Source organism: Gopherus flavomarginatus, chromosome 6 (genome assembly GCF_025201925.1).
Source record: "Gopherus flavomarginatus isolate rGopFla2 chromosome 6, rGopFla2.mat.asm, whole genome shotgun sequence".
Taxonomy (NCBI): domain Eukaryota; kingdom Metazoa; phylum Chordata; order Testudines; family Testudinidae; genus Gopherus; species Gopherus flavomarginatus.
Window position 1 is genome coordinate 36375767 of NC_066622.1, and position 21092 is coordinate 36396858.

Here is a 21092-nt window from a genome sequence, read left to right on the forward strand (position 1 = left end):
ATGAAACATAATAAATCCTGTGTGAAATTAAAAGCTCCATCTCTCAATTCTGTTGTAATATCCAGACTAAAAATATGTGTGGTTCATAAAGAACTCTTCACATATCTGTGTCTGAAAATTATTTAAATAGCTTTATTTAATAGGTACCCCATAGTCAAGGGAAAAAAGCACTTTACAGAATATCATCTTTTATTAATGCCATACAGGTGTCTCCTGTTTCCTACCTGAGAATCTCCATTAGTCCTGTTCTGCACACTCAAAACAAAGAGGCTCTGTTGGCTCTACCATTGGGTGTGACATTAACCTTCACAGTCCATTTCCATGATAACTCTGGAGATACCTTCCATTCGCACAATTCTGTGCTCAACCTTGCAACCAATAGGTAAGTGTCTACATCATAGTGTTAATTATAGGGGCAGCAAAGAAATGTAAAAGACATTGTATTATACCAGTCATGATAACTGCCCAGGGGGTAAAGCTATGTCAGCAAGAGTGTGCTGTACTTCTGGTGGCAGATTGGGATCACAGGCTTGGGATCACTGATTGACTCCTGAAGTGTGTAGAGCCTTCAGAGTTGCCAGAAAAAAGGGCACCAGTTAGTCACCAGTATTGACCTGACAAAGTGAAGTCATGCCTAGGCAGAGGATCAGTGGGAATGGGGGGTGTATGGGTGTATATGCTTCCAGTGATTCTGAATCATTAAGTTGTACACATTGTTGGCTTATGTAACAAGTTGATCTTGTTAGTGTTGGCCTTACCCTTCCTCTCCTTCCTCCCTCCTGCCGTTTGTCACACTCATTGCAGCTTGTCTTAAACTTAGGGAATTTGGAGTGGGGACTGTGTCTTCAGATGTGTTTGTACAGTCTTTAGTACAATGGGGATGCGATCCTGACTGCGGTTTTTGGGCACCACCAGGATACAATAAAAAAATCACATTTGGTCAGTGGGATGTTCATCAAATTCCCCAACGATTACTGCACAAAGTTTGTCTTCCGCAGAATTCCTTGTGTAAATGCTTGGGTGAGAGTCATGAGGAAAAGAGAGATATGGGTTGGGTTTTTTTTAAAGCTATCTTGTCTTTCCCCCACTCATATAGATATATCTTGGTATTAGTATGGTCAGGGGAGGCTCCAGGCCCCAGCATGCAAAGCGCATGCTTGAGCGGTATGCCATGGGGGGCGCTCTGCCGGTGCCGTGAGGGTGGCAGGCTGGCTGCCTCCGGCAGCTTGCCTGTGGAGGCTCCGCTGATCCCGCAGCTTCGGTGGACCTCCCACAGGCATGCCTGCTGTGCTTGGGGCAGCAAAGTCCCTAGAGCCGCCCCTGAGCATGGTCAGGAGTGTGCAGTGTTGGGGAGAGTGCATATCTCAGTAGCAGTTTGAAGATACTGACCTAGTAGAGTTAAGAAATTTTGGCTGACCAGCTGCATTTAGTGCTAGATCCATTCATAGAGTTTCATTTTATTCCTCCTTTCCTCTGTGCAAAAGTGAAAGTAGAGGCAGGCAAAAAAGGAGTCAGGCAAAGTGAGAAGTTTTTTAAAAACTGAATAAATACCTATCAGACAGGAGGAGAGTAAAGGGAATAGCAGAATTTTCTGAAAACCAAAGCATTTTTTTCCTTTTATTTACAGAGATGACTTTGTGCAGATTGGGAAAGGAACCACGAACAACACATTTGTAATTCGAACTGTAAATATAGGCTTGACTTTGCTTATGGTTTGGGATACAGAGCACAGTGGAATTGCAGATTATGTCCCTTTTCCTGTGCAACATGCCATTTTCCCTGAGCTCAGAGACATGGTAGTAGGTGATGTCGTCTGTTTTAGTACTACACTGATAAATCAAGAAGGTAAGAAACACTAGCTGTTTAAATGCATTTCAATGCTGACTCTGAATTACCATGGAAACTTTGTAGTGCTATGCATTGTGACAGTCTAGGGAAACTAAATACATTATTTATGATGATCAGAATCAAATGACACTCGCTATTCTTTTGAACACCACAAATAAGTTTGATCAACTGCAGCTTTGAAAAATGTCACTTGTGTTGAGCTCTTGGGCATCAAACATCTGCAGTTTCCAATTCAATTGTTCCTAAAATATAAAACATTCTGGAAAAGGCTTAGTTAAAAAAAATGAACAGGGATAATAATACAAAGACACAGTCTTGAGGCCTTTACTCAATCCTTTAATTAGTTCTTTGGCCTTAATGGGATTTTTGCAAGAGTGGAATTTCTGCTGGTGTAACTGAGAGCAGAATGTGGCTCTGAGGCAAAGACCTCAGAATCTAGCCCCCACACATCGGATAGCATAGCTGATAATATGCGCGCGCGCACACAGAGTGGTGAGAATTGGTGCATTTAATGGTGGGTACCTGTTGTTACAGGGTCAGGCCAGATGGCTACAGAAGAGTGATAGAAGGCAGATATATTAGCCCTAGGTTAAGTAGGTCCCCTTTCCCTGGGTAAGGTAACAGGGAAGGTTCCAGAACAATCAGGAATTTTCTGGAAACAAGGCAGACAGGCTGATTAGAACATCTGCAGCCAGTCAAGAAGCTGCTAGAATCAATTAAGGCAGGCTAATCAGCACACCTGGGTTTAAAAAGGACCTCACTTCAGTTTGTGATGTGTGTGTGAGGAGCTGGGAACAAGAGGTGCAAGGAGCTGAGAGTGAGAGAGTGTGCTGCTGGAGGATTGAGGAGTAGAAGAGTTATCAGACACCAGGAGGAAGGTCCTGTGGTGAGGATAAAGAAGGTGTTTGGAGGAGGCCATGGGGAAGTAGCCCAGGGAGTTGTAGCTGTCATGCAGCTGTTACAGGAGGCACTATAGACAGCTGCAATCCACAGGGCCCTGGGCTGGAACCCAGAGTAAAGCGCGGGCCCGGGTTCCCCTCAAACCTCCCAACTCCTGATCAAACACAAGAGGAGTTGACCCAGACTGTGGGTTCCACCAGAGGGGAAGATCACTGAGGCGAGCAAATCTGCCAATAAGCGCAGGACCCACCAAGGTAGAGGAGGAACTTTGTCACACAGTAGATAACATACTCCAGTTTGAAAACACACATGGCTAGCATATGGGAACCCTGTTAAGCAGTTAATTTACAAATAGTCTTTTCTCATAGGCTTGTCAGGAGTCTGGAGCTCTTCACTGAGCAGTGTTCTTCAGGTTGACCCAAGGACAGGTGTAGCTGTGGCAAGGGATTCAGGAGTTGTCACTGTTTATTATGAGATTCCTGGACTACTTAAAACATACAGGGAGGTGAGAGACTTTTAACTTCCACTAGTGCTGTTGAGGTTTGTTTGCTGTCTGTTGAGAACATATTTCTACCTACAGTTAATGTTAAGCTTCTGTTACTGTCCTTATTTAATTTTTTTTCTTGGAAATGTATAAATTTGTTCCTATATCTGTACTGTTTATCTTGAGCAGAAGATGAATTGATGGGGAAAACATTTGTTGTACTTCCAAAGACGACATGGTTATATTTTGTGTTTAAGAAGGCAATTAAACTTAATAGTTTGTATTTTGAGCCTGCATTATTTTTATATGGCACACTTCATTTCTTTGCTTGGCTAAGTTGGTTTCAGATGCTGAACAACTTTTGGTTAAGGCAGTGTATCTCAAACAGGGGTTGCCGCTTGTGTAGTGAAAGCCCCTGGTGGGCCAGGCTGGTTTGTTTACCTGCCCCATCCACAGGTCCAACCAATTGCAGCTCCCACTGGCCGCAAATCGCTGCTCTGAGCCGATGGGAGCTGTTGGAAGCAGCAGCCAGTACATCCCTTGGCCTGCGGCACTTCCAGCAGCTGTCATTGGCCTGCAGTGGCAAACAGGGCAGGTAAACAAACGGCTCGGCCCACCAGGGGCTTTCCCTGCACAAACAGCGACCCCAGTTTGAGAAACACTGGATTAAGGCTCTGCTTTTCTGAATGAAGTTTCACTGTTTGAATGAGATACCAACCAGAATTTTTTTTCATATGGTACCATATGTACTGTACATCGGCCAGTCGGTATTACTGAATTTAAAGGAAATTGCATTTATTTGATCTTCAGTGAAATAGTTCTGTCTACACTGAAATCACAGTATCAGCAGACATAAGAGCACCAGACATTATTTTTAATTAAATTAAATCCAGCTTTTTTTGTGCCTGTTTTTTTGTGCTGATTTATGAGGGATTAATAGAAATAGTAAAATGTCTTTCTAACTTAAGTTGCCTAAAAGAGCAACTTCTAAAATTAGAGAAATGCAGCATTTCTTAAAAAAAAAAAAAAAAAAAAAAAAAAAAAAAAAAAAAAAAAAGCATCTTTTGTCTGGTGTGTGTGTGAGAGAGGAGTATCCATTTTTGACTTACTAAAATCCATTCCTGCCTTAATTTGTGTTCATTTAACAGTCTTGTGTAACAGGGTTCTTCGGTGTCTTTTTTTTAGGTATTGATCAGTATTCCTCAAAGGATTATAGCAATGCATGTAACTGGAGTGAAAACAAACTTACAAGGAGTTGCAGCTTCAAAAGTTTTAGTTACAACTGGGGACAGAAGCAAAAATTTGAAAGGTACTGTGCTGAATCTTCTCCTGCTTGCCTGTTCATTACTTAACCGCACATGCGTGATGCACTGTCTCTCCTCTAGCATCTAGGAGTGCAAGAAAGGAGCCTGCACTAGTGCTTCACCACTGCCTCGCAAGTTATGTGGCGGGAGTCATGGTCATGTTGTGAGTTTGTAGGGACTTACTGGCTTTTCCCTTTCCCTGACAAAATCTCAAAGTGAGAAGATCATGGGCATGCTCCTGAGTCACCACACCCAGTGATGGGGGAATGGACAGCCAGTGAGAGCTTTCAAGCAGCTGGGCTAGAACCAAGAGGCAGAGGAGAAAAAGCCCAACTTTTTCCTCCCAATAGCCATGAAAGATGGGGCAGCAAGAGCTGAGACTCCCTGATGCTCTCAGCAACTGTGTTATGTGAGTGAGATGTTCACAACACTGTGTGGTGAATTGAGCCATGAGGTTGCATAGTGTGAAGATACTGAATTGCAGTGGGGCATCATCATATAGTGATACACCATTGTGATGCCAGTATTGCCACATACTCTCAGGAAGTCAGAATGTGATTCTTTTGTGGCCAAGGAGCTGTCCAGCTGTTAATATGGGAGTTCTGCTGTCCTATGCTGTGAGCTCTTCATAATGATTTTAAGGCCTCCGTATATGACTATACTAAAAAATACCAAAAGCCTATGGCAATGAGTCTCAGAACCCTGGCTGGGTTTCAGAATCCAAGCAGGAATATATGTGTGGCTATTTTTAGCTCTATAGTGCAAGTCCCGCTCTGAGACTCACTGCTGTGGCGGTTTTACTCAGTGTAGATGTACTCTTAGTGCTTTGAGCCACAATACTGTCACAACCACAAGGAACTCAAAACAAGGTTCTGATATGTTTACAATGGAAAAAGATAGTATCAGAGGGGTAGCCGTGTTAGTCTGAATCTGTAAAAAGCGACAAAGAGTCCTGTGACACCTTATAGACCAGGGGTTCTCAGACTTTTATACTGGTGACCCCTTTCACATAGCAAGCCTCTGAGTGTGACCCCCCCCCCCAATACATTAAAAATACTTTTTTATATATTTAACACTATTATAAATGCTGGAGGCAAAGCAAGATTTGGGGTGGAGGCTGACAGCTTGCGACTCCCCCCATGTAATAACCTCATGACCACCTGAGGGGTCTCAACCCTCAGTTTGAAAACCCCTGTTATAGACTAACAGAAGTATTGGAGCGTAAACTTTTGTGAGTGAATACCCACTTCATCAGACACATGGAAAAAGAGATGAATTTATTTTTGAACTGTCCTCGGGAGCCAAAAAATCTTACCACATTATAGGTGAAACCGCGCTATATCGAACTTGATTTGATCCGTGGGAGCGTGCAGCCCCGTCCCCCTGGAGCGCTGCTTTACTGTGTTATATCCAAATTTGTGTTATATTGGGTGGCATTATAACAGGGTAGAGGTGTAATATAAGCATCTCTAAAACACTCTTTCATACAAATGACTGATTTGTAATACATGTACAGGAATCATTCTGTATTTTTTTGAGGGTGGTGGAGGAATTTGAGCCATTGTTTAAGTATGGGTTTTAAAATATTTTCAGTTAACGAACTCAAAATAGCTCAGTGAATTTTCATCAACTTTCCTAAGAGATTTAACCTTTGGGTTTCCAAAAAGGAAAAAAGTTGACAAAGTTGATCAGTAGAGCTGATTTTTAAAATGTTCACATTTTGGGGATAAAAATGGAGAGAATTTCAATGGTTTTAGCAATAAAGAATAATAATAAAAATAACAATCCCCCTACTTTTCAACCAGCTGTTCGAAGGCTGTTTAAAATTTTGAATGTTCAAATTAAATAAATGAGTGAGGTTTCAGAAATAAAACTAGTGTAATTTTCCCCTTTGCTCACAACAAATGAAGGAAAAAAGATATACAAGGAAAGTGTACTTGAACCTGTCACATTAATTGTCATAGGCCGTTAAAATATAGTCTGCTTGTATTTAGTGCTCATGACCTGTACCAGAGTCAGGGCCTTGCAGGCCAACTCCCTCTTTCTGCAGGATAGATACAGCACAGACACAGTCTCTTCAAGCCTTCTACACATTATCTCAAATTTGTGTGGGAGGAACCACTTTCAGAGTGAAAGAACAGATTAGTCTCCAGGCCTGTTCAGTTCTTTATATCTCTGCTGAGATTACCAGCAAGAGCATCATTTTGTAACATTTTTTGTGATCTAGACACTTTTCTGCTAGCACATGGAATGATGCTATCACTTAACTCTCACAGGCCGTGTCAGAAGCCTTTCAGTCAGTGTTGACAGACTGGATTTGGATGGGAAACCCAGTGAAGAAAGGCTCTGTATCTAATTACCGGTTCCCTGAGCCATCCAATTTGCAGTTTTGCCCTTATGAAAACAAAACAAATTTTAAAATCACTCCGGTTTCTTCTGTTTAAATACTGAATGGTTGCAGCTTCTCTTCAGATGCAGACAGAGAGAATATTTTAGGATACTCCAGACAGATTTTTAACTGAGCACCAATTGGCACAACTGCAAAAACCCAATTTTCAGCTATAATGGGAATGCTGTCATTTGAAAATTTGTTCTTCTGTACTTAGAGAAAGCAGAAATGCTTGTAAAGTTTGCTTTGTCTTGATAAAGGTCAAGTCAGACCCAGATCATCATTTTTCTGCAGATATATCTGAAGGCAAAGCAAGTGTTTGTTTTCAGAAGTTCCAAGCTTGAAATTTTTTTTTTTTAAATTGGGTTTTTGTTTTTCATGCAATGGACATGGAGTAGTACGGACCCTCTGTTAACACTTTTGTACAGAGCTCTTTTGGAACTCCTTCATTCATTATTTTTGTGAATTATGGATACTATCATGATTTTTGAAACCAAAGAGATCAATAAATTTGTGTGTCTGTTTTTCTTGCGAATGAAAAGGAGCTAGTAGTCAACCAACAGCTTGATTGGTTCACTGTTAGAATGTAATTGACTTTTTAAAGTAATATGTTTAGCATTAAGCATGCTTATGCTCACCATTACTGTGCTTGACAATTGCACCAAAAATATTTGTTTTTAGAACCACTTTACAAGTGACGTTAAATATCATATTTTATCTTCTGATTAATAAGCCATACTTGATTTAATCACAGTGCCTTTTTGTTAATATTGAACAGTCTTAACATTCAGCACTTGTTGAAATTATATTTTTAGTATTGTTTTGTGTGAACTGTTGGCCTGTTCAAATCGAATAATAAATTACATCATTTTTCCTCTTGAACAACTACTGAAAAATACCTTTTAGTGGGACTTTCAGAGTTTGCCTAACTTGTGAGGTACAAGCTATAGAAAAAAAGTATAAATGTGCTGAAATCTATGATTTAATATGACTCACTGACTGACAAAAATTTTCTTTTTTGCTTATCTAAACTACCGTTATAAAACTTTCAGGTATACGTACTCTTTCAGGCTACATGTGAGATAAGACAACTGCATTACTTTTAAGACATTTTTATAGTATGTCTGAGATTATAATGAGGGTGGCAAAATGACTTGAAATTTCCTCTCAGAAATGATGTTGAACCATCCTTTTGTGTTAGCAAAGTGCACTTTTTATCTTACATGCCTGTTTTTCCCCCCCTTAGGGGACTGTTCACCTGTTCAGATTGAAGCCATTAAAGAACTACAACCAGAGTCCCATATCGGCTGCCACCTTCATTTTAATAAGGATGCATTTGATTTCCCAGCACATGATATTTTTACAGCAGAACCTGGGTTTGATGCAATTTCAGGTAAAATGGAGAAAGAAACTGAGATTGCAAATGCGGAGCTACAGTGCTACTGCAATTTGTTCTAACATTCCTTGTGCATCCAGAACTCCTGTTTAAGCCAGTGGGAGTCTTGAATGCATGAAGAATTAAGGAGTGGATCCCAAGCGTAACTTAGAGGTTTTTAATGTTAGTTTGTTACTTATGTGTAGTTGTCTGACATTTATATAATCTCTGTTACTGTTTGCTCCATACAGCAGTCAAGATCTTAATGTTTTCAGAGAAGTCCAGAACCAGTGCGGAGTTCATTAATTTCCACATGTCCTCCTATCTATATAGTGCTGTTTTGAGAAATCTTATATGATACAACCCTGCGTGATTTAATGATGCACTTGGTAGAATTTTGGGCTGCATCATTATTCAAGCCTTTAATGCTAAGAAACCACTACCTAGATCACTTCCGGAAAGGTTAAAGGTACAAATTAAGATCCTGATTCTGCAAATCCGTATGAATAACTTCACACATATGAGTCTTTCCACTGCAGCTTGAAATGGATGGGAAGTGAGTGCCATCTGTGGAACAGAAACATAATGTGCTCATGCTGATCCACTTCACAAAGCTAGTGGGGTGCCATATTTTGCTCTAGCTGAATTGTATAAAGGTAGCCCCAGCTAGCCTGCATTGCAGTGGCCTAGTCTGGATGTGGAAAAGGCACAGATGACTGTGTCTGGGCCTGCTTCTATGAGGAAAGGCTTCAGTTTGTTAGCTAACTGCAGATGACAAAACAAAAAGTACAAGCCACCACTGCTACCTGAGAATGCATGAGTACTCAGATGTCAAGAAATACCCTGACATTGGGAACCTCTTCAGCAATGGAAGGGCCTAACCCATCAACAGGTGAAACAATTACAATTCACATCAATTACCCTAGCTGCTTCCCCTGCCAGGCGCCAACGCCTTTGTCTTCTATGTAGAGTCAGTCTCAGATTCATAGAGTTTATGCTCAGATGGAACCATTAAATCACCTAGTCTGACCTGTATAGCACAGGCCATTAAATTTCACCCAGATAACCCTGTATTGAGCCCAATAACTTGTGTTGGGCTAAAGCCAATCTTCTCAGTCTGTTCACTGTCCCTGTCTTGTGCAGGTATTGCACTATCATCAACCCCAAGGATTCAAAAATCACAAGAATGGCTTAAAAATTATATGTTTTTTTTTAACCTAATGCATTTGAAGTTCTTTATTTGGTTTGTGAACATTTTAGGGATTCATGTTTTCAGGTTTTCCCCTGCAACCGTGAGGGCTAGAAACTTTTATTTTAATGAAAGCTCAGATTCTCTTCTGATCCCATGACATCAGGAGCTAGGGCTTTAAGACCAAAACATCGTGAGACTTGCGATAAAATCATGACAGTTGGCAACACTAGGAGAGCAGAGGAGAGGTGTACATGAGTCACAATATGATTTTTAAAAAGCACAGATTATGGGGAGAGAGCATTCTTATAATAGTCCAGTAGACCTGCCGCTCTGGATAATGGAGGTTACCTTTGTTGCACAGTGCTGCAGAAAGTATGCCATCGGGGTAAGACGTGTGCAGTTTGCTTATGCAGAAAAAAGGGGCATGTATTTATCCTTGCTTCAGATCTGTGTTTAAACACATGGTCAGCCAAACTTTCCAAGGTGCGAGAGTGTGGTTACTCCTTCCCCCTCAAATTCTTCTTGAGAAAAGCATCTGTCTTGTGATATAGAAAACGAGTGGCAGAGAAAATGGCAGGGAAACTGATGTGTATGAGAAAATCAGCTTGTACTGATAATATCCACTCAGCTCACTTTGGGATTATTTTATTTATTTACTTTATTAATCTTTAATCATCAGTTGGGATGACTTTTAAGAGGTTGTAGGGAATCACTGAATATCTGAGCAGTAATGGAGCAGTGCACAATAAGGCAGTATGCAGGATGGATTTCTAAAGAACAAATCATACAAGACAAAGTTGATTATGATGATTGTTGGCTAGATGGATGAAGAGAACAGAGTGTATGTTGTTATATTTGGATTGGAATAATGCGTTTGATCCAGTGTTCCCAGAAATCATGCACTCAAAATGTGGTTCAAACCAGCTGGGCACATGAACAATTTTACATAAAGCAAGTCTTCTAGTTCAGTATCCCGGGGAATTATTGGTAGGCCCCATCCTAGGGTCTTATTTGTTCACTGCACTTTCATGCCTTTTCCCACTCTTGGGACATCCTGTCCATTGTGGTTTGTCAGGGCACCGCCTTCCCCTTGTTCCATTCCCCTCTGAAGTCTCCCTTCCACAAGGAACGTTCTTGGGTATGAAGAGAAAAACCATAAAGAAACACAAGTAAATTAACAAAGGTTGAACTGTTTTCATCTTTATAGGACACTATACCTGTTCCATCACAATGCACAGACTTACTGACAAGCAGCTAAAGCATCTGAGCATGAGCAAAACTGCTCTCCTAGTTACAGCTTCGTTCCAGGGCGGCAGCCATTTCTCTGGAGAGCAGATCAGCGCTGAAGTACCATTCAATCCAGGGTTTTATGCTGATCAGACTGAAATTCTCTTAAGTAACCATTACATGAGTTCTGATGTGAAAATATTTGGAGCCACTGAAATTCTTGACAAACTGGAGGTGAGTATGTCACTGCAAATTCTCATTACATATTTAAGGCTGTATTGAGCTGTTGGGTGCATTTGTGAGCAAGGGGCCAGTGTGTAAATTTCATCACCCTGGGAGTACTTCCAGGAGGTAATGTGACTCTCTCATCCCTCTGATGCATAATATCCTCCATGCTTTCCCCTTGCTCCAGGGGATGAGTCATTTATGGCTGGCTTATACCTATAGCAAATTACAACACACACACACACACACACACACCTACTGGCTCAGTGGTGCTGACAAGTTTGTCATGGGGACTGGTGGCTGCCTGGTCTGGGGAATATTTGCTCATCTGTGTGGCCAGGCCCAGGTAGCCTATGCAAGTATGTAAGGAGGGGCTCTTCATTTCCCATGTGTGGAGGTGCCATGCAAGTCACAGAGTAGCCTATAGTGTAAATCTACATGGCACTTTACAAAAATATAACAAAAGCATACAGTCAGGGTATGTGTACGATGATAGCCCCAGGAGGTGGGGAGTGAATTAATGAGGTGGCTCAGAAGAAATCAGGCAGCTGTAATTGGCAGGATTTTTCAGCAGGGTAAAACTTTTTTTTCTCAGCATAAATCAGAACAAATGGACCTGAGCAAAACACGGGAGGGAGATTTCTCAACCTGAGGTTCACCCAGCACTCCCAGCAGCTGTGCTAGCATGGAGGCTTCCCAGAACCATTCTCTCTTTCCAGCAGTCCTGCTCCTAAGTCTTCCCCTAGGCACCTATGCAAAGGGAGGAGAAAGTGTAGCTGGAATTTAACTCCCTATGTACTAGGGAGCAGTTAGTTCCCCTACACCTTGTCACAACCAGCTGTAACCTGTTGCCCATTGTTATATGTGCGTGGATTGTTAGATCCATTCTTAGTAGCGATTGTGAGAGGTCCAAACAGACTTGTTTTGGATAAAAATAAAGTGTCATGTTTGCTAGTTTAACATCTGTCCTGAGACCACATGCTGCACTTTCTGCGGACTGACTCAATGCTTTGCCATCTCTCACGGCTATGATTCTCTGGTTTTATGTACTGATACATGCATGACCTTTAAAATTCAAAAATGTCTTCTGATAGTACCTGCTGTGGTGTGAACTGCAGATGTTTATAATCTCTTCAGAGGGGAAAGATTAAAACACTAGTTTTTGTAATTGTGCACATACAGTTGTGTGTATTTTCTCCAGCTAAGTAAACCATATTTGATTTATTTTGGGATAGTTTTTCTTCTCACCCGAGGGACTAAATGCAGAAACTCATCATGAAGTTTGAGAGCTGATGTTAAAATAATAATAATCTGTGTTCATCAACCTTGCTAAGTTTTTTTTTTTAAAAGCATTTTAGTATTTGACTCATTGTATTGATGTTACCCGACAGTAGAACGATTAATTTGTAGAAGGATAGGAGGATCTTTTAAGTACTGTAGTCAACGTTAACATTCTTGTGTCTTAGAGATTCCACCAACTTGAGAAGCCAGGATCGGCAGGAATGGTGTCCCTAGTCTCTGTTTGCCAGAAGCTGGGAATGAGTGACAGGATGGATCACTTGATGATTACCTGTTCTATTCATTCCCTCTGGGGCACCTGGCATTGGCCACTGTCAGGAGACAGGATACTGGGCTAGATGGACCTGTGGTCTGACCCAGTATGGCTGTATTTATATTAAGAATCACATTTCTATGTGGAAATATACTGTTAAATTTATTGTATTGTAAAGTATTATTACAAGTAACCCTGGAGGTTATGCAACAGGTAGGGAGCAGGGAGTGAAAACATTTTTCTCTGTTTTCACTTTGTTTCCGAATGGTACAGTTAGTTTTACTGTTTAGCTGATGGTCACTCATATGTTTGTTTCATGCCCTGGCAGGATGATATTGCTTTCATGTGCTACTGTGTGGGGAGTTCACATGCATCCTCTTCTCCAGGCTTGCAAGAGATGGTAGCAAAACTGGCAGCAGCAATACTCAAACTAAATAGGCAACAGATAGTTGTGTGAGCAGAGTGGGAGAGTGAATCTGAGGAAGTTTAGTGGTATAGCTCTATGGTTACAACATATGCTCCTCTTTGAAGCAAATTTTCCTTCCAAGAGAGTAGTAATTCTTATGCATCTCTTTGGCATTGAACCAGGAAAAGAGGGTGTGCACAGTGCTTGTTGGGACAGTATGTTTGTCTTGCAGGTGAAATGTGGGTCACCAATGGTGAAGGCCTTTGAGAAGGAGAAATCTTATGAACTGCCTAGTTATGTAATCTACACTGTGAGTGTATCTGATCCAGGAGTTCCAAGCCAGGGGTCCTTATCAACCACTCTTACCATATCCAGCCCAGTGACTGACCAGTCGATCACTGTTCCGGTGACAGTGATTTATGTAGCTGAGAGAAGCGAGCCAATGAGACGTAAGTGTATCTATCTGTATATTTCATGTGTCATAATAAATCTCCAACATTCATTAGTGTTCAGGGTGGTGGTGTAGAACTTAGTGTGGTTTAGATTTGAGCCAGGGTAACAGTCAGCTTAAAAAGTTGTCTGATATGTAAGATAAACACTAATATTCTGACAGCAAGGTTTGCATGCAAATGCTCCTTGTGGCTGAAGCTGAACAGATTTCCCTTTCTGGGTCAGTCCAATTACTGTCTTTGGAATGTGCCCTCCTAATGGCTGCTTGCCCGTCCCAGCTGGCATAAATTCCATAATTCTATAGTATCCAACAGTACTTCTTCCTTTAATTTTTACATACTCTCAAACATGGCTTTGGCATTTCCAAAACTGATTAGTGGGTTGATGTGGGAACAATGTGTGTGACATTTCAATCTATTTTGAGTTATCACCGACAAGCACATTTTGAACATTATAGTGGAAATTGCCATTGTAATCTAAGTCAGTCATGTTATTTAAACTAATAAAATGTATCTTGCACAAATAAATATTTAAAATGAAATAGAAAAAAAGCTAGGAAAAGAGCCCAGTTGTCATTAGAGAGGATTAGAAAGATACAGTGCTATTTATAACATCATGTGATATTTCTCCTTTTCAATCGGCTCCACAGACGGAGCCAGTTTATTCCAACACTTCCTTGATTCCTATCAAGTAATGTTCTTCACGCTTTTTGCACTGCTGGCGGGGACAGCTGTTGTGATCATAGGTAAGGAAGTAAAAACCTGCAGTCATATTTTCCTAACTTTCAAACATTTTAGCTGTGCTTTTAAAAGAATAGTTTCCACTCTGAAATGTTTTTGATAATGTCTTTCAGCCTACCATGCAGTTTTCTCCCCAAAAGAACAGAACACTTATCCAGCATTTACCCCAAGGACAACACCTCAACACAGCTATAACAGTAAGCAGCTGTTACCCAGTTATAAATAAAATTAATTGGTTACCCTAGGTATTGCATCTGAATTATTGCAAGGAGGTTGCACTAAGAGAACCCTGTATCCTGAAATAAATTACAAGATTGGCATCTAAGCACCATACAACTTTTAGTGTTCCTGATTCTGATTTCACACACACCTGTCCTATACTGCTTTGACTCCTTAGACCTGAGTGGAAATACTTGTGCTTTACATTTTTGTGATGGAGACTAGAATCAGGATCGTTAAATGGTATTTTGCAAGAAATATTTGGGGGGAGGGAAGAAATAACTGCAGTAGTGAGAAAACTAAGGTCCCGTTCCTGCTCCTATGGAATCTAATGACAAAAACTCCCATAGCTCAGTATGTACCTTCTATGGATGTTACTTTGCCTTTTATGTAACATGCACATCAGAAATCCCAGTGTTACACAGGTACATACTTAGGTTTGATCAGAAACATAAGAAAAAATTAGAATTATTTGACTCTCAGTAGTTGCACTCCTGATTGAGAGAGAAATTTTTAACATCTTGTCTTAGTTACGATCTTTGGAAAATTCCACTAAGAGAGTTTCAGTGAAGTTTCCTGTGCTGTAATGGAGATTTCAGTCCCTCTGTGGCAGAACAGGCACACCTCTTATTTATTTATTTGTTTGGTTGTTTATTTGTAAAGCAGCCTTGGTGAAATGAAGGTTAGCCAAAAGAGTGTGCTGGGAGAAAGGATTTAGTAATGCTTCAGGCTCCGTTGTTGAAAAGCCCATGGAAAGTAGTGACATGTTCCTGTCTTTAAAAAGGAAAACAATGAGCAGGGAGTCTATTTAACTTTAATTTGGAAATCAATCCCAGCATAACTGGGAAATACTCAAAATTCTTATGTTGTTATAATTAGTAAAATGTGCTTAGGGTTTCTTTCCTGCTCCTTGGTATTACGTTACCCTTTATTAAAGTCTGAGCAAGGGCCTGCAAGGAATCAAAATTAATTACCTGGATTTCAGTTGTCTTAGTGATCATCTCTACAGTACCTTCTACAATGTTTCATGTATTAAATGAATCTTGTGAGCTACAGTAACTGCCCACTTAATGGCCTCTCACGTAACGTTGTTTCGATCTTAGGTCCCTGCTCAATTACAGAACAAGCTCCATTTAAAGTTGTGCAGTGCTTCGCTAGAACATCACTTGGCTGCTTTGTCCACAGCTGGCAGCACCCCTAACAGCTCCCCTATGCCCCCCCACAGCACCTCCTGCCTGCCAGCAGACCCCGTGGATCAGCACCTTCCCCCTCCTCCGCCTCCTTCCCACTGCAATCAGCTGGTTTGTGGCATTCAGGAGGGAGGGCGGAGGGAGCGCGGACTCGGCGCACAGGCTTCCCCTCCCTCCCCTGCCTCCTGAACGCTGCAAGCCAGCGACTGCCGTGGGCAGAGGCAGAGGAGGGAGTGGGGAGGAGCAAGGACACGGCCTGTGGAGTAAATGGGGGGAGGGAGAGGAAGAAGAGGAGGATTAAGGGTGGGGGCTTCGGGGAAAGGGTGGCGTGGGCAGGTCGAGGTTTGAGCCCCCCCGCCCCTGGTGCTTGCAGAGTAGGGGAAGCTGCTGCTGCGCAACACGCTTCTCCTAGCCTACAGCACCTTCAGCCTCCTTGCCTGCCTCATTGTCTCCAGTGCCAGTGGGCTGTGCCTGTGTGGAGTAAGGCAGGGGCACCTCCCAACTATAGTACTGTACTGTATGGCAAAAAAAAAATTCTCTGGAACCTAACCCCCCATTTACATTCATTCTTATGGGGAAATTGAATTCTCTTAACATCATTTCACTTAAAGTCGCATTTTTCAGGAACATAACTACAACATTAAGTAGGGAGTTACTGTATCCAGCTCACTGCACTGGGAAACTTCCATCCTCTGCATAGTCTACATAGAGCAGAGAAGAAAACTTCTTTGCCTTCAATTACAGTGAAAGTCCCAGTATTAGATCCCTGGGAACAGAGTGCAGAAGGGCTGGAAGCTTCTCTAGCTACAAAAAATTGCTGGAAAAAAATGGAAGATCTTATCTGATCTGGGATGAAGCAAGTGATTAAGAAAGCCAGGTGCAAGGAAAACTGGATGAGCCTTTCACTTGCTTTTCCGAGTCTCCTGCTTTCCCATACCACTGAAAATCTAAGGAAAAAAAGAATTGGCCTAAGCATCATTAAACTACTCCAGGAGTCAGAGAACAGAAGGTAACATACAGGGAATACAATTACCAGATTTCCAAAGAAATTCTTACTCCCGCTACACCTGCAGGGCCTCCCATTTTGCCTTGTTCCTTTTTTCCCCTTGACCAGAAAAAGCAAATATTTGAACACCTGAGTTAATGAATTCAGACTTGATAGAACTATTCTGTCGATGCTGTTAGGGCCAGAGCTCCAACTAGTGCACATTCAGACTTATCCAAAAATTGAGGCCTCAGGTGCTAAAGTGCTGTTTATTCTGTTTGGACAAAACAGAAAGTAGCTAAAACCACTACAGCTGCGTGACATTTTTGTACCTAAATCTTTTCTTGACATGTGCCTGGTTTGGAGTTTGCAAAGAGTTCAATTTTACTACAATTTGAAATTATTTGCGGGGAAATAGATCTAGCTGTCAAGAGACTTGTATTCTAATAATGTTTCTGACACGGACTTGATGTGTGAAGTTGAATGCAACTATGCACCTTAAGTTTCCCTATTAAATAGTAATACAGAGATTTATCTACTTCCAATAGAGGCCTAAATTTGCTTGTAAGATGTTAAGGTGAGTCATTGGTTGAGACGAGAAGAGAATTCACAAACCCCTCACTCCCACTAAGCAGGATTAGTTTTGCAAACCCCACCACCTACTCATCCTCTTCTTTTACTTTTTGCAACAATGTCCAATTTCTTTGTTTTCCTTGCAGTGACTTTTTGTGTGAATTTGAGTTTCCAGGTACCTGCCCATGACAAATGTTCAGTTTCTTGAACTGCCATGGAGAATCAAAACATGAGGTGGTCTATAACCACATAAACTTAATTATTGGAAAAAATCGCATTAACTTTCAGAAAAAAAAATCAATCAATTTCACACAGTCCTACAAAGGAGTCACTGAATACCTATTACAGTGTAGGACCATGAGCCAGCAACACACATAAGTACATTAATAATCCAATTTACTTCAGTTGGGACTATTTGCTTATAGTTAGGCACATGCTTGAGTATTTTGCTGAACTGGAGCCTCACTTCATACGAATGACTTTGGGGTATTCGGAGTGAGGTAAAACAAACCCAGATTATTAGGTTCTGTCATTATTTACTGAAATAAAATAAATGTGTGGGCCTCAGGGGTTTTATCAATGCATTAATTCATGTTGCTTGTGAGAAGAAATACAGAAGTTCCATCATCTTCATTTGATTAAAATGTACCTGAAAATATAAAGGTGGAGCTTTATTTTCAGTGAGTCCTTAGACTCCCTTCCAGTGTTAATCCAATCTAAGAGCAGCTGTTGGTTTTTTCCTCCCTCGCTTCCCCACCCTTAATATGATTGTTTCCTCTCTTTCTCCACAACTGTAGGTTTTTCTGTTTCATCTGCAGCTTCTCTCAGTCCTTCGTACTCAGATAGAAAAAACAGTCCTCCCTCCAGGCTATGGAGTACTGGTTATGCTTCACATTAAAGAAAGACTACAGAACTCATCTGCACCAGGACATATACTTGGGTTGGAAAAAAAGTCAATGCTAGCAAAATCATTTCACTCTGGAAAATTCTCAGCTAGACTAAAAAAATTTCAAATGCCAGTGTAATGCAAGTCATCTTAAAAATGCAGTGTAATATACTGTGCAACACCTTTTTTAATGCATAATGCTCTTTAAATTTTTAAGGGGATGCTTTCAATCCTATAAAATCCATTCTTGTGTCTTTTATGTTATGTTCAGTTGACAAAGATGACTGGACAATTAGCTCTCTTTGTGCTAAGCTAGCTTTCCTGCAAGCATCACGCAGTTAGAAGATACATTTAGAAGGAAGTGCTTAAGTATTAAGGTTTTTTTTTATTTGCTTTCTGTGGAAATTAACTTTCTTTTAACATGGTTTTCAAAGAAGGGAAATAGTAAAACAGGTAAAATGTGAGCCAAAAATGTGAAGGAGTCTGTTTCAAAGGACTAACGTTTTCTTTGGGCTCCAGTATTATCATCATGAGACTCAGGAATGTATTGCACTGATAAGTGTTCTTATATTTTAGCCTTACAATGTGATTTATCTTCATTAGTTGCCAGTAAAAAATAGGAAATGCTGTAATAACTGTGAATAGATTGGTCTGTTTATTTTTTACAGAAAATTATAAATATGGCTCCCCATAGGTACAATTGCAGTATATTTATGGTTACTGTACTCTCCTGCCTTGAATGACCGAGAATGCTAAAAAGCATGTGCCTTTCTTGAGTAACCATAATTTACGAATGAAGATTTCTAGAACTGTTACAAAGGAGTATGCAAATCTTTTTGAGTGAAGGCAGTTATTTCTGGCTTTCTATTTGTTAATACAAACATGACAAACAGTGTGTTTTATTGATTGTTTTAGAACTATAGGTACCTCAGCAGACACTGAGCCTCCATGCATCACCACTGCCCCCATTACTGCATTGTGAACTAAGTGGCACGTTATATGATAAAAACGAAGTATGAATGTCAGTTAGTTTAACCTGTTTGTCTCTGGTACAATATGGGCACCCTAAAAATGTTGACTTTTACTACTAGCTATTAATGGTGTGTACAAGCAGGGCACAATATAATTAATATTTTATTTAATAGTAAAAAGAGTGCTTACCGTATATCAGCTATGTGTAATAAAATAAATGTATGCAGCATATTGCATAGGTAGTAAACGATTTCAGTTTTTGTTCTGTATTTTTTTTTTTAAGTTTTGATTGGCTAGAACAGGCCCATATGACTCAAACTGCATTATTGACCAAAAAAAAATAAATCAGAATCTACTTTACTAAACTAGGAGGTAGATCACTGCACATGCTCAGACATGCTGAGCTTTTCAGAAGACTGCTAACAAAGTACATACGAGTGAGATTTTTACACATTTATTTTAAAACATGAGAAGAGAGTGGTTTTCAAGCCCTAGCTTTAAAATATTGCTTCTAGGAGGGAAAAATTACCTCAGTTGTGGTATATTAAATCCTTCGATGACTAAAATTGAAATATTGGTCATTTTTTTTCACCCTGTGGGCTTTGTTTTCAAGCTTTGTTTACATATATGTAATACTGTCAGAGGGACAATTGTGAATAATTTCCTTAGTTGTGAAGTGTCAAACAACAAGTAGTAGTAGTTCAGTGAAGGTGATCTGATCTGTTATAAGGAACATAATATTGTGTCATTACAGTGTGAGCTAGTAAAAAACTGAGCTCTTCTTGTGAGAAATAGATGAAATATGCAAGATTATACAGGCAAATATTCAGAAGACATGAATGTATACACAGACAAATTCGATGGCATGTAGGTTTTTTTACATGGAACTACTGGAAAATGCCACATTGTTCAATAGTATTCCTTTTGTGAGATTTTATGTAATTTATTTACTAGTGCTTGACAAATACAGATGTGCCTTACATGCTGGTGTTCCTTAAAATTGACAGTTTGAATGTAAATATGACCATTTATACTAGTTTTATTTAATAAAGCTTTATAAGATTCCTTAACATAGTGTTGCTGACCATTTTTATGTCTTGGCTGCTTAATAGCTAAAATTACATTACAAACTGTTTGCCTCTTATATGTATCCCATGCTATACCTTTGTTGTCATGTTGCAAAGTGACTGTAAACTTGTCATGTTTATTGGCTCTAATGATTAACAGGCATATCAAATTTGCTTTCAGTGAAAGTAAAACACTGTTGTTGTTGTTTTTTCTCATTGTCAGTCCTGAAAACTCACCATACAATTTAACAGTCAAGACAGGCTGTTCTCTTCTCACTCACCACCACCACAAAGAAAGATTCTGCACACCAGGTTATGCCCTTAGTGATACCCGTGCAATTCCATTGTCTCCAAACTATGCCCCTCAATTACATCGGTACAATTGCTTTTACTTTTATTATAACTGGTGTAATTTGGAGACAGTAGGGTTATGCAAGTGCCACTGAAAGTGTAACTTGCCCTACAGGATTTTACAGGCGATGTGAGAAAAATAATCTATCTTGACTGTCCAAACCAAGAGTAAGTGTGTAAATTTACCAATTGAAGTGTTTTTTAAAAAAACCTTTTACTTGTAAACTGAGCAAATTTGACATGGAATGACTGAAATACAGGTAAGCTGGAACCCCGGGATGCCATTTTTACTAAGGCACTTTGCAGAGTTGAACTGCTCTGTAAAGAAAACCAAATGTTTTGCTTTATTCTATAGTTAAGCCCCTGAACAGCAATGTTAAATGCAAGTTAGTGGCTGTCACCTACACTTATATCTCGCAGCTGATTTCTTCTGATATATCCAGCTGAGGTGTCCAGATTCTGGACACCTTTGATTCTTCTTCAAGAGTTGTTCACGTCCATTCCACATGAGGTGTGTGCGCGCGCTGCGTGTACTAACGTCGGAAACTTTTCCCTTAGTGGTAACGATCAGGCTGGCGGGGCCCCCGCCTGTGCAGCACCGCTGCGCCATGCATATATACCCCCGCTGGCCCGACCCCCTCCAGTCTTCTTATCATCTGTGGCAGCATTGGAACAACCTCTTGCTCTCTTAGAAGAAGCAACCCCTTAGCTTTAGAGTACTTAGCTGCTGTCTGTTCTTTAGCATTCTCTTGTTGTG

General features: G+C 40.4%; 1 protein-coding gene across 1 annotated transcript in view; it reads left to right on the forward strand.

The window, feature by feature from the left end:
• The window catches only part of NUP210 (nucleoporin 210), a 116011-nt gene extending 96024 nt beyond the window's left edge, over nt 1-19987 (forward strand). Inside the window, exons 31-40 of the mRNA XM_050957942.1 lie at nt 207-382; nt 1628-1845; nt 3117-3253; nt 4418-4541; nt 8172-8318; nt 10700-10953; nt 13135-13351; nt 14002-14097; nt 14206-14289; nt 17857-19987. Of these exons, the coding sequence (XP_050813899.1) occupies nt 207-382; nt 1628-1845; nt 3117-3253; nt 4418-4541; nt 8172-8318; nt 10700-10953; nt 13135-13351; nt 14002-14097; nt 14206-14289; nt 17857-17957 (1554 nt within the window). The 3' untranslated portion in view covers nt 17958-19987. The remainder of the gene's footprint in view (nt 1-206; nt 383-1627; nt 1846-3116; nt 3254-4417; nt 4542-8171; nt 8319-10699; nt 10954-13134; nt 13352-14001; nt 14098-14205; nt 14290-17856) is intronic.
• The last annotated feature ends 1105 nt before the right edge of the window (nt 19988-21092 follow it).